Source organism: Heloderma suspectum, chromosome 3 (genome assembly GCF_057233095.1).
Source record: "Heloderma suspectum isolate Gila_16-S chromosome 3, 16-S_ref, whole genome shotgun sequence".
NCBI classification, from domain to species: Eukaryota; Metazoa; Chordata; class Lepidosauria; order Squamata; family Helodermatidae; genus Heloderma; species Heloderma suspectum.
In genome coordinates, this window is record NC_139460.1 from 259,218,477 (window position 1) to 259,231,930 (window position 13,454).

At 45.1% G+C, this 13,454-nt stretch overlaps 1 protein-coding gene across 6 annotated transcripts in view; it reads right to left on the minus strand.

Annotated features, from left to right (window-relative positions):
* SUFU (SUFU negative regulator of hedgehog signaling) overlaps positions 1 to 9,151 on the minus strand; it is a 124,912-nt gene extending 115,761 nt beyond the window's left edge. For 3 of the 6 annotated variants that reach the window (XM_084846458.1, XM_084846457.1, XM_084846456.1), the window contains exon 1: positions 8,661 to 8,996. In XM_084846458.1, coding sequence (XP_084702584.1) covers positions 8,661 to 8,815 — 155 coding nt within the window. In that variant the 5' untranslated portion in view covers positions 8,816 to 8,996. Of the gene's footprint in view, positions 1 to 8,600 lie in introns of all 6 variants that reach the window. The other 3 variants (XR_014789508.1, XM_084846460.1, XM_084846459.1) reach the window with 3 other exon arrangements.
* Between the last annotated feature and the right edge of the window lie 4,303 nt (positions 9,152 to 13,454).

Below are 13,454 nucleotides of genomic sequence, written 5' to 3' on the forward strand. Positions count from 1 at the left end.
TCAAACGGGGAGCTCTGTGAATCAGACACTGGCCCCCTTTGTCACTGGGACTACTAGCCAAAGAAAAGGACAGGCAATTTCAGCTGGGACATTCACATCACAAGCCATAATCCTCCTTGCCTGGGAAGTTCAGCCATATTAGAGGGTCAATCGGATACTACTGCTAATATAAAGCTCTCAGATCTTTTGCCTTCGTCTGCCTTGGTGAGTAGTCACTGAAGGAGGTCTTCTTTCTGTGACACCAGACTACTAGCCAGAAGCCTTGGGCCCAAGAGCCTGGCAAACAAAACGTAAAACAGCAGCAGCACTTCCCCTCACAACTCTTTGCAAGAAAGCAAATGGCATGCTCCACTCCCAAATCAGCCTTTTATTCCCAGTGATGTTGGTTTTCCAGAAAATTTTGTATTGGAAAATTTTCCTGGAAAATTTTCAGTCTGCAGTGGAAAATGTTCTAGTGCCCCAGAGCAGGGCTGGGCAACTATGACTCCCATCATCCCTCAGCACTGGCTATGTCGGCTAGAGCTGATTGGAGCTATAGGCCAAAACATCTGGAGGGCCACAAGTTGCCCACCCCTGCCCTAGAGAGATCTAATTTAGCATGTTTATGCGTTTAGTAAACCTGTATTTAGTAAACAAAGCTTTAAAAATTTACCCCATGTTAATTTTTTTGTCCCAAATTTCACACAAGGCTAACACATCCCATCCCATCCCATCCCATGGCTTCACAGCTCTCCCAAAACTTCAACGAAGAAAATTTACCACAACAATTAAAGTCTTGTACAGACAGCCCAGCCAGGGGGCGTATGCACATAACCTATCATTGTAGCTCAGGACACTTTCCTTTATCTGTATCAGATTCTTCAGCAACACCACCAAAAATCCTGGAATATGGTCTCTTATGTGCCTATGACGGGCACTTTATAAGCCAGAATTCAACACCCTTATTACCCACACCCCCAGTATTCATAGACACTCTTAACAAGGTTTCATCCCAAAGGCTAAAGAACTCTTTCCTAACCAACTCCTCATCACTTCCCTCTATTCTCACAACTGTCCATTTGTAAAGCCTGTCTCCCTACAGAAAAAAAGCCATTGCTAGGAGAGGCAAAGTCTCCTTGCATCCCTCCAAAGCACACTGTAGAGCAGGGATAAGCAAATTGGTGCCCTCCAGATGTTTTGGAACACACCTCCCATAATTCCTGACCACTGGCCATGTTGGCTGGGGCTTATGGGTAATACAGTCCAAACCTTCTGAAAAAAAACAAAGTGATACAAGGTTACGCGAGTAATCTTGTATTACGTAGTACAAGTTTATGTTGTACTATTTGCCCAACATTTCAGAAATAATTTTCCTCAAAGGCTCCAGATCAGGAAGATGAGCAAACACGGCTAAGAAAAGCAATCAAATAGATTCTGGAGCTTGGGAGTTCGTTCCCAGGAGGACTGAATGAGATACAATTTCTTCTCTTATTGTGATTAAGATGTGGATTTTCTCCTTTCCTATAAAAATTAAGATCCCTGAGGTGTGTAGTAGAGCACTTTGGGTTTTAATTTGGGGGGATGAGCCCTAGAAGGAAATGTCTGCAACTGCGTTGTTAAAATCAGATTCATATATACATGGTGGTTCAGTGTCTTGTGAATGTGCCGTGACCAGGAGATTTTGTTTAGTGCAGGAAAGTTTTAGTGGGTGGTTGTGTTTAGTTTCTTTTCTATGCATTATACATTTTAAATTGTTTATAAATATATTCATGCAAAAGTTTTATTTGGGCATTTTCTTGTGCTTAACGCGTGTAGTGTACTTGTGCATGCATATAGTTGATCATAGCCATTTTGGATGAAATTGATTATTTAGATCCATTCCAATCAGGTTTCAGGCCTGGTCACAGGACGGAAACAGCCTTAGTCACCCTGGCTGATGACTTATACCAGGGAATGGAGAGGGGGAGTGCAACCCTGTTGGTTCTTCTGGACCTCTCAGCAGCTTTTGATACCATTGACTGTGGTATCCTTCTGGATCGTTTATCTGCACTGGGCTTGGGAGGCTCAGTTTTAAAGTGGTTCCAGTCCTTTCTGGAGGAGTGGTCTCAGAAGGTGGTGCTGGGGGACTTCGGTTCCATCCCATGGCCATTAGCCTGTGGGGTGTTACAAGGTTCTATCATGTCCCCCATGCTTTTTAACATCTACATGAAACCGCTGGGGGAAGTCATCAGGTTTGGGCTGAAATGTCATCAGTATGAGGATGATTACTCAACTCTACCTCTCATTTCCATCTGCACATCCCAGGGAGGCTGTAGAACTCTTGAACCAGTGTCTGGAAGCTGTTTTAGGATGGATGAGGGTGAACACGCTGAAACTTAATCCAGACAAGACAGAGGTACTCTGGGCTGGGAAACTAACTACTTCGGATGGAAGTTTACAGCTGGTCTTAGATGGGGTTGCACTCCCCCTAAAAGACCAAGTGTGCAGTCTGGGAGTCCTCCTTGACTCTGAGCTAACTGTGGAAGCCCAGGTGGCTGCAATTTCCAGGAGTACTTTTTACCAGCTTAGGCTGGTACACCAACTACAGCCCTATCTGGAGAGGACGGACCTTGCCTCAGCTATCCACACACTAGTCACATCCAGGCTGGACTACTGTAATGCACTATATGTGGGGCTGCCTTTGAAGATAGTTTAGAAACTCCAGCTTGTGCAGAATGCAGCCACCCGAGTATTGATGGGGGCAAGGCGATTTGACCACATAACGCCTATACTGCGCCAGCTGCACTGGTTACCAGTGCATTTCCACGCCCTATTCTAAGTGCTGGTTTCAACCTTTAAAGCCTTAAACGGTTTGGGACCAAGTTACTTGGAGGACCGCCTTCACCCATGTCAGCCTGCCTGTACTTTAAGATCAGAAAGAGAGGCCCTTTTCATTTGCCCACCTGTGAGAGTAGTCAGGTGGGCAAATGAGAAGGGCCTTCTCTGCAGTGACCCCATGCCTTTGAAACAAGCTGCCTTTGCTGGTCCACCATGCTCCATTATTGCAGACTCTTAAGAAGGCCTTGCCCCTTCATGGATCACTGCCTTGTTGTGGCGAAGGGGCTTGCGTAACTCAGTGAAGCCATAAGCTATGCCGTGCAGGGCCACCCAAGACGGACAGGTCATGGTGGAGAGTTCTGACAAAATGTGGTCCGCTGCAGAAGGAAATGGCAACCCACTCCAGTATTCTTGCCAAGAAAACCCCATGGAACGTATCACAAGGCTGAAAGATATGACGCTGGAAGATGAGCCCCTCAGGTCGGAAGGTGTCCAATATACTACTGGGGAAGAGCAGAGGGAATTTCCAGAAAGAGTGAAGCGGCTGGGCCAAAGCCGAAAGGACACTCAGCTGTGGATGTGTCTGGTGGTGAAAAGAAAGTCCGATGCTTTAAAGAACAATATTGTTTAGGAACCTGGAATGATCAATGAATCAAGGTAAGCTGGAGGTGGTCAAACAAGAGATGGCAAGGTTGAACATCGACATCTTGGGAATCAGCGAACTAAAATGGACAAGCATGGGCGAATTTAATTCAGGTGACCATCATATCTACTACTGTGGGCAAGAATCCCTCAGAAGAAATGGAGTAGCACTCATAGTCAATAAAAGGGTGGGAAAGGCAGTACTGGGGTACAATCTCAAAAACGATAGAATGATCTCAGTACGAATCCAAGGCAAACCATTCAACATCACAGTAATTCAAGTCTATGCCCCAACCACTGAGGCCGAAGAAGCTGAGGTTGATCGGTTCTATGAAGACCTACAACACCTTCTAGAACTAACACCAAAAAAAGATGTCCTCTTCATCATAGGGGACTGGAATGCTAAAGTAGGAAGTCAAGAAATAACCAGGATAACAGGCAAGCATGGCCTTGGTGTACAAAATGAAGCAGGACAAAGGCTAATAGAGTTTTGCCAAGAGAACATGCTGATCATAGCAAACACTCTTTTCCAACAGCACAAGAGGCGACTCTACACATGGACATCACCAGATGGTCAATATCGAACTCAGATTGATTATGTCCTTTGAAGCCAAAGATGGAGAAGCGCTATACAGTCAGTAAAAACAAGACCTGGAGCTGACCGTGGCTCAGATCATGAGCTTCTTATCGTAAAATTTCGGCTTAAATTGAAGAACGTAGGGAAAACCACTAAACCATTCAGGTATGACCTAAATCATATCCCTTATGAATATACAGTGGAGGTGAGGAATAGATTTAAGAGATTAGACCTGATAGACAGAGTGCCTGAGGAACTATGGACAGAGGTCCGTAACATTGTTCAGGAGGCAGCAACTCAATCCATCCCAAAGAAAAAGAAATGCAAGAAAGCCAAGTGGCTGTCTGATGAGGCTTTACAAGTAACTGAGGAAAGAAGGGAAGCGAAAAGCAAGGGAGAAAGGGGAAGATATACCCAACTGAATGCAGAGTTCCAGAGAATAGCAAGGAGAGACAAGAAGGCCTTCTTAAATGAACAATGCAAAGAAATCGAGGAAAACAATAGAATGGGAAAGACTAGAGATCTCTTCAAGAAAATCAGAGATCTCAAGGGAACGTTTTGTGCAAAGACTGGCAGGATAAAGGACAAAGAAGGCAGGGACCTAAGAGAAGCAGATGAGATTAAGAAGAGGTGGAAAGAATACACAGAAGAACTATACAGGAAAGATCTTCATGTCCCTGATAGCCATGATAGTGTGGTCACTGAACTTGAGCCGGACATCCTAGAGAGTGAAGTCAAGTGGGCCTTAGGAAGCATTACTAACAACAAAGCTAGCGCAAGTGACAGTATTCCAGCTGAGCTATTTAAAATCCTAAAAGATGGTGCTGTTAAAGTGCTGCACTCAATATACGAACAAATTTGGAACACTCAACAGTGGCCACAAGACTGGAAAAGGTCAGTTTACATTCCAATTCCAAAGAAGGGCAATGCCAAAGAGTGTTCAAACTACCGCACAATTGCGCTCATTTCACATGCCAGCAAGGTGATGCTCAAAATCCTACAAGCTAGGCTCCAGCAGTATGTGAACTGAGAACTACCAGAAGTACAAGCTGGGTTTCGAAGAGGCAGAGGAACTAGAGATCAAATCGCCAACATTCGCTGGATCATGGAGAAAGCAAGATAATTCCAGAAAAACATCTATTTCTGCTTCATTGACTACGCTAAAGCCTTTGATTGTGTGGATCACAACAAACTGTGGCAAATTCTTAAAGGGATGGGAGTACCAGACCACCTTACCTGTCTCCTCAGAAACCTGTATGAGGGTCAAGAAGCAACTGTAAGAACCGGACATGGAACAACCAATTGGTTCCAAATTGGAAAAGGAGTACGACAAGGCTGTATATTGTCGCCCTGCTTATTTAATTTATATGCAGAGTACATCATGAGAAATGCCAGGTTGGATGAATCAAAGGTCGGAATTAAGATTGCCGGGAGAATTATCAATAACCTCAGATACGCAGACGATACCACCCTAATGGCAGAAAGCGAAGAGGATCTCAAGAGCCTCTTGTTGAGGGTGAAAGAGGAGAGTGCAAAAGCTGGTTTGAAACTCAGCATTAAAAAAACTAAAATCATGACATTTGGCCCCATCACTTCCTGGCATATAGAAGGGGAAGAAATGGAAGCAGTGACAGATTTTATTTTCTTGGGCTCCAAGGTCACCGCAGACGGTGACTGTAGCCATGAAATTAAAAGACACTTGCTCCTTGGGAGGAAAGCTATGGCAAACCTAGACAGCGTAGTATGAAGGAGAGACATCACCTTGCCGACAAAGGTCCGTCTAATCAAAGCTATGGTTTTCCTAGTAGCAACGTATGGCTGTGAGAGCTGGACTATAAGGAAGGCTGAGCGCCAAAGAATTGATGCTTTCGAACTGTGGTGCTGGAGAAGACTCTTACAAGTTCCCTGGACTGCAAGGAGGTCAAATCAATCTATCCTAAAGGAAATCAACTCTGACTACTCATTGGAAGGACAGATACTGAAGCTGAAGCTCAAATATTTTGGCCACCTAATGTGAAAACTCCCTGGAAAAGACCCTGATGCTGGGAAAGATTGAAGGCAAAAGGAGAGGGGGGCGGCAGAGGATGAGATGGCTAGATAGCATCACCGATGCAATGAATATGGACTTGAGCACACTCCGGGAGAGAGCACAGGACAGGAAGGCCTGGCATGCTATGGTCCATGGGGTCACGAAAAGTCGGACACGACTGAACGACTGAACAACAACAACAAAGAAGGCCTTGAAAACATTATTTTACCTTGGGTTTCTCTTGATATGACTGCTATTTTTGCTGTTACTGCTGTTAACATCGTTGCTGGTTTTATTGTTGGCTTTTATTGTTGTTTTTATTGTTTTTATCACTTTTAGTATTTTAACTGTTTTTAGCTATTTTATTGCTATAAGCCCCCTTGGGAGGGCTTCTGCCCTGAAAGGTGGCTAAGAAGTATTTTAAATAAAATAAATAAGTCTGTGGCATTTTTTGTGCTGTATATCTTCTGTATGTATGTATGTAATGTATTATAAGGAGCCCCTGAAGAAGGAGGTTATCCCCAAAATGCTGGGCATGTGTCACAAAATAAACTGCTGCTGTGTGGTCTTCTATCACTTTTGTTTTTTGGCTACTTTTGGTCCTTCCACACATCTGCCTACCTTTGCTGCAGGACATGTCTAGCTTGCCTTACAAATGTATATTCCTGCTGTATTCTAATACATACATACACACATACTTCATGCAGTCCAGAGACTCAACAGCTACCTGAACTCAATAGCCACCTGTACATGGAAAACATCCTCTTTGCAGTCAACATGACATAGCCTCCAACACACTCTGATACTGAACATGCTGATACTGAACAGTTTTTCTCTTTGTACTGATTTTACACACCAAACCCCCAGCTCACTCATCTCACCACCAGTGTCCCAGCAAGACACTGCTTGCTTCTCATCAAGAAAGTATAAGTACCAGCAGAACAACCTATCCGGCTTGAAAGCATAGCTGTGTGCAAGATCAGAGATCACCAATAAGCTGCAAGAGCAAACTAGGCAGTAAGGCAAGCCAAGTAAGGAATAGGAAATGTGTATAGGAGATGAGCTAGGGCACTGGTGTGGTAAACTGGAAAATGGGCAGGCGGATTCAGGCCAAAAAGAAACAACATGTACGTGCTGAACACATATGCACATGTTGAACACATACGCAAATGTTACATACCTGCACAGATGAAACAAGTCATGTAGACTGTACAGACTTTGTGCCCATGTGCAAACAGTTGCCAAACATGTAGTCAGTGCATAGGTGAGAAATCCTTACCTGTCTGAACACCACCGACAGCGTGTGTGTGAGAATAGGCTACAAAGGCACGTAAGACTAAATAGAGAAAAACAAAGACAAAGACAGATAAGAAAAAAGAAAACTAAAAGAGCATAGGAAGAAAGAGACACAGAGGGGAAGTAACAGAACACTTCTACAAGAGTATGGCATAAGCATACCACAAAGCTATTACAATGGCTTGAGCCCAATACAGTATATGCTGTACTGAGCCACCTCAAAGCATATGCACCCACTTATGAAAAACTTGGAATCTGCAAGTGTTCAGTATTTAGAGTACTTTATTAGTTCTAGTCTTAATAAAAGTAGAGATCTTTACCTAGAGATCTTCACTGAAAACCAGTGTTTTTGTTAGTGTTGGACAGGGATTGAGAGACCTGGGTTCATGTCCCCACTCAGCCATTAAGTTCACTGGGTGATGTTGGGACAGTCACTGGCTCTCAGCATTTTATCCTCACAAGGTTGCTGAGGATAAAATGGAGGATCATGTATGCTACCTTGGGCTCCACAGAAGGCAGGATATAAATGTAACAAATAAAGAAATAAGCCCTCTACCTGTTTAATGATAATGCAAGAGAGACTTTCAATAATCTCTTATACTCTTAAGGAGACTACTTATGTCAAAGTTTACAAATGATTGCTTTCTCAATACACTTCACCTGCCAAGCCTCACCATAACAACTAGTCCCAGTATAGTTCTGCCTGCTTCCTAGCAAACCCAACTTTCCTGCCATTCATCACACATACTAGATCAACCCTCACCTGAGTACAATATACACCAGTTCATCAAGCTCTCCAAGATCGCAGCCAGCCTCTAAAAGCTATGTTCCAACCCAAATCCACATATGCTGTGGATAGTTCTCTGCCAAGGTGGTACACCACTACACTCGAAACGATGCCACCCCTACCACCCAGTACTACTACGCTACCCTTCTCCAGTGCACAGACCCATCAGCTCTCCCCCTTCTATCTAACCCCCCCCACCTCAAATACCACGAACACACATGAACACCAAACCCTTCCTCCAGCGTTGCAACTGAGCCTCCCCACAACGGACACAAACAACCACAGCCACCCTACCAAGCCCAGACCGACCTTAGACACCCCCACACTCAAGGAGCCTAGAGACCTCAACCCTTCCTCGCCAAGCTCCTCGCCTTGCCCCTCATTAACACAACCAATGCCCCCCTACAGACACTCACGCAGGCCCCAAACCCTTGCAGGGACCCCCCTCCAAAGGCCTCTCTCTAGAAACCCACCTCCCAGAACCAGAAGCTCCGAAGTCTTCCTACGCTCCTTCTCCCCCGCGCTCCACTCACCAGTACTTGAGGATGGCGGTGACCTGCAAGGGGTTGGGCTGCTCCGGATACAGCCTCCGGCACTCGCCATAGATGCCGTGCAGCCCCGGGGGGAAGAGTGGGGGGAAGGGGCCCGCCGCGGGGCCAGGGGGAGCCGGGGCGGCGGCGGTCTCCATGAGGGGAGCCTGCAGGGGACGGCGGGCGGGTAGAGAAAGAGACAACGGGGCTACGCACGCTGGAGAGCGGGGGTGGGGAAGAGGCGACCCCAGCCCCACACGGTCGCTCCAGAAACTCCCTTCACGACCCCGGCCCGGCCCGGCCCAGGCAGGAGCGGCGGCGGCGGCGGCCCCCTCCCGCCGTCCTGATAGGCAGACGACTTCGCCAATCACAAACCAGCGACGGATGGGGCTGACACGAGCCCGCCTTGGCCTCCACGCCTTTTTAGTCCCTTTTTGCGGAGGCGCATATCTGACACCTAGCGACGCCTTCCAGTTACTGCAGACTCCTTCCTGCCCGGACAGAGGGGCGGGGCCAGGAAAGAAGGCATCTCCCACCCCTGCCCCCCGTCAGCTTCATGCTCAGTGTGGCTGTGAAGGGCGGTTTCAAGCCGGAAAAGATAACGATGCGCTTTTATTAGTCTGACGCTCCTTTCCTGTCAAAGAGAGTTTTGGCTGTTGGACGGTATAGAAATATATCCAACACCTCGCCCCCCAACGAAATCTATTCCCTCGCTTCTTAGGGCGCCGGTGGCATCTCAGGATAGTATCCAAAGTTGGTCCTACTTAGAGCAGACTCCTTGAAATGAATGGAAGTTAAGATAGTCATGACTAACCTCTGTCTCATTCATTTCAAGGAGTCTACTCTCAGTAGGACTAACATTGGATACTACCCTCCATTGCTATTCGGGAACCAGGGTAACAACACATTAGAGATGGTGACATGAGGTTGTCATCTCAAGAGTAAATTTTTTATTGCCCCATCTTTCCTCTGAGGAGCTCAGGCTCAGCCACATGGTTCTTTCACCCCCACCCCACATGCATTTTACCCTCCCACCTCGTAGTGAGTAAGTTGTTTCCTGCTCTGGAATCTGTATAGAAGTGGAACAGTATATAAATGTTATAAATACAAAATAAAATAAGTTAGGCTGAGAGATAGTGACTGGCTCAAAGTCACACAATCAGCTTTCTGACTGGGTGGAAATTTGAAACCAGGTCTTCACAATCCTAGTCTAAAACCCTAGCCACTACACCCCATTCTGGTTCTCTCTTAAACAAAAGTATTTAAATTATTTGATCCCTCAAAGATGTAAACTCGAAAAAAAGAAAGACATAAACCCAATTCACATTTACTGCACATCAGGCTTTCCCAACCTGGTGCCCTCCAGATGTGTTGGACTGCAAGTCCCATCTGGGTGGGAATGATGGGAGTTGCAGTCCAACTCATCTGGAGGGCACAAGTTTGGGGGAAGGCTGCTGTACATTTTCACTTTGCAAGCCTACAGGAAGGAGTAGAAACTCCATTCTGAATCAACTGTGATCTGGATAATGAGCTTGGACAGGCAGGACAGACGGGAGGCTTACTGACAGGGAGGGTGCTTTGTGACTGCAGGCTTCTATTAGTATTACCCATCTATTGCGTTTCCAGTATAAGCTACATGCAGAATTGCAACTGTCTTTACACTCTTCAGTAGAAATAGCACTTTTTTGAAAGGGTACATCATGCTATATTCTATACTGGTGGGCATAACCCAGCCATATAGGTGACAAAGCAACAATATACCTAAAGCATGCCATTTTAGCTACATGTTTATGTTTTAATCAATTTTTTAAATGTTTACATCCAAGAAATTTATTGTTTAAGCACTACTGCATGAATATTTTCATATTTTATATAGATATGTGCATGAGAAAGCATTTTAGCATGATTCTAGAAATTTATATTTAAACCTTGCTCTGCTAAAGTGGCACCAATGGGAAAGGTAATAATGAATGTGTGCCAAAGTGGGGAGGCATAGCCAAAGGGCTCCAATGATTGAAATATCAGTGCACACATCAAAACCACTGCTCTTTAAAAAGACAGATTAGTGCTAAGGCCATCCACGCCCACAGATAGTGCAGATGTTGGGTTTCTTCCCACCAAAATGGATTTTTGTGAGCTCTCAAAACAAAGAGAAGCACAAAGAAAATGCAAGAGAACAATTTGATAACAATGTCATGTATATAGCCCACTGAAAATGAATGAACAAAGAGTGGCACCTAGTTTGAAGGCGTGCACACACATACACAACCCTGTGCATATTTGCTCTGAAGTCCTACTGAGTCTGATGGGACTTACTCTCCCATAACTGTACATAGTATAGCATCACTACAGTCCAATTCTATGTATGTTTACTGAGAACTAAGCCACACTATGTTCAGTGGTGTTTATTCCTAACTGGCAGTGTACCCCTATACAAGTCTATAATCAGTAGTAAGTTCCACTGGGTCCAATATGGATTACTTCCAGTAAAGTGTGCATTGGATTGCAGCCTAGATATACATAGGAATATAGCCTTAGAATTAGTTGCTGGGCTTTCTGAGAATTGTTTTTTTTCCCCCAAAGGCAAAGTACACATCACCTTTCAAGTAAGCAAGCAAACCCTTAGCAAATAAACAGTGACGGGGTGGTTAGAAACCACTCAAACAATGAACAGTATTGCCCTGTTGTGTTGCTCATGCAACTAGGATGTAGCATACATTCATAGAGTGGTTTTGTTTTTATTCCTGGCATCAAATGCAATGATGAACAACAGATCAGTGACTTCCTGAGCCATTTTCTATGGTGTCCTACATGGCTCAATTCTGTTCTCTCCCACTATCCACACCTTATTTTTTAATGTCTATAGGGGGATTCAGATATTTTCCTTAAGCTATTCAACACAACTTCAAGATCTCTTTCCTGGTCAGTCACTGCTCAGACCCCATCAGTGTATATATTAAATTAGGATTATTTTGGTCCTTATGTGTATCACTTTACACTTATACTAAAGCACATTTGCCATTTTATTGCACATTCACCCAGTTTGGAGAGATCCTTTTGGAACTCTTTGTAATCTCCTTTTCTTTTACCACCCTCAGTAATTTGGTGTTATCAGAAAAATGGAGACCCCTGTGTCTTACATCCCTCCACTGTTATTTTGGGCCTTGAGGAACCCACTTTGCCTCCGTGTAGCAGCCTGTGCCTTCTGGCACCAGCACTTTCTTGGGCTGGGTGGTTGCTCAGCCTCTTCCTCCGACACCATGGGTGAGGCACATTCCTCAGAGTTCCTGTCCACAGGTTCCTTGGGGTCCACCATTGTTGAAGAGACTGGTGTAGCTTCCCTAGAGATGCTGGAGGGGCTTGGGGTAGCAGTAGCATCAGCCAGTTCCACGTGGTCTTCAAGTTCTGCATTGTCAGGCTCTTCTTCTGATGAGCCATCCTAGCCTGGGTCAGGCATGACAAGTAGGGACTGCTGGGTTAATTTGGGAGGGAAGGATGCTCAACTACTTGAAATTATCTTGGTGGGATGTTATTACTGAGATTTTTACACATGTAGAACCTGTCCCATTGTGCAGTACTGGACATGTGAAGTAACCTCTGACAATGTACAGAGCACCCTCCACCACTGAATAAACAACCAACCTCTATATGTCTGGAATTATGGAAAAAATCTCTCTGCATTTGTGTGTGTGTGTGGGGGGGGGGGGCATCAGTCAGCAAGACATCCAAATAGGCTCAAAATTCTACACATCCACCTGCCTGTTAGTATATTTCTAAAATGGAATGTCAGCCAGTCAATCGCTTGAGGCGTCGTAGAACACGCGTCGTAGAACACTAGCTTGTTTGCACAAAGAATCCATACTAAAAGCCTTCACACAATGGAACTACAATTCCCACAATCAACTGCAAAAAAACCTCCCAGCACACACTGCAAGTACACTTTGGAATAGTGGCAGAAACACCAAACCATAGAGATATTAAATGGGTAGCAGGACTAGCCCTTGAATTTTCAGTTTGAATAGACCTTATTTTTTTCCCTTCCCCACAGCAGAAGTGAGACTGGCACATAAAAATTGATGGAGAAATCCAAGAGTGTACTGTGTGACCAGTCAGCAATTCCCCCCCACACACACACACAAAACTGTAATTTTCTAATTGTCTTGCTTCATGTAAATAAACCCTGTTTTTAGGGGTTCCTAAAAAAAGGGTTTTGAACATTTAAAAATGCAACACACTGCATGCATGTTCACGGAGCACGAGGCTTCTGCATGCAACTGAGCCCTAGATGTAACCTGGAAGCGGGTGTGAGGGGACAATTTAACCTTTATTGCAACCTAAAGGTTGTTTTCCATGGGGCTTTTTAGACTGGAAATCTAAACCAGCCTTAACCCCATTTCTGATTAGCAATATTGAGTCGGACACGACTTAACGACTGAACAACAACAACAAAACACATTGCAGGACTGTTGTAAGCAACTGTCTCTAAGCGCGCGCATGCACACACACACACCCCATCCTGCAATGGGACATAACAGTGGACTATATTACAGGGTTGTTGAATGCAACTCTCTCAACTGAGCTCCAATATGCAACCTGGAGATAGCAACACCCGACAACACTCCAGGATTGTTGTATGCTTTTTGCAGCAGGCTCCTCAACATGTGATGATACCACTGGACTACACTGATGGGTTGTTGAGATGTGAACAAATCTGAGCCACAGCCTGGACCCCAGCCTGCAGTAACCAGAATGAACTATACCGAGGCTGTTGTAAGCCCCACTCCTCCTGGACGCAGC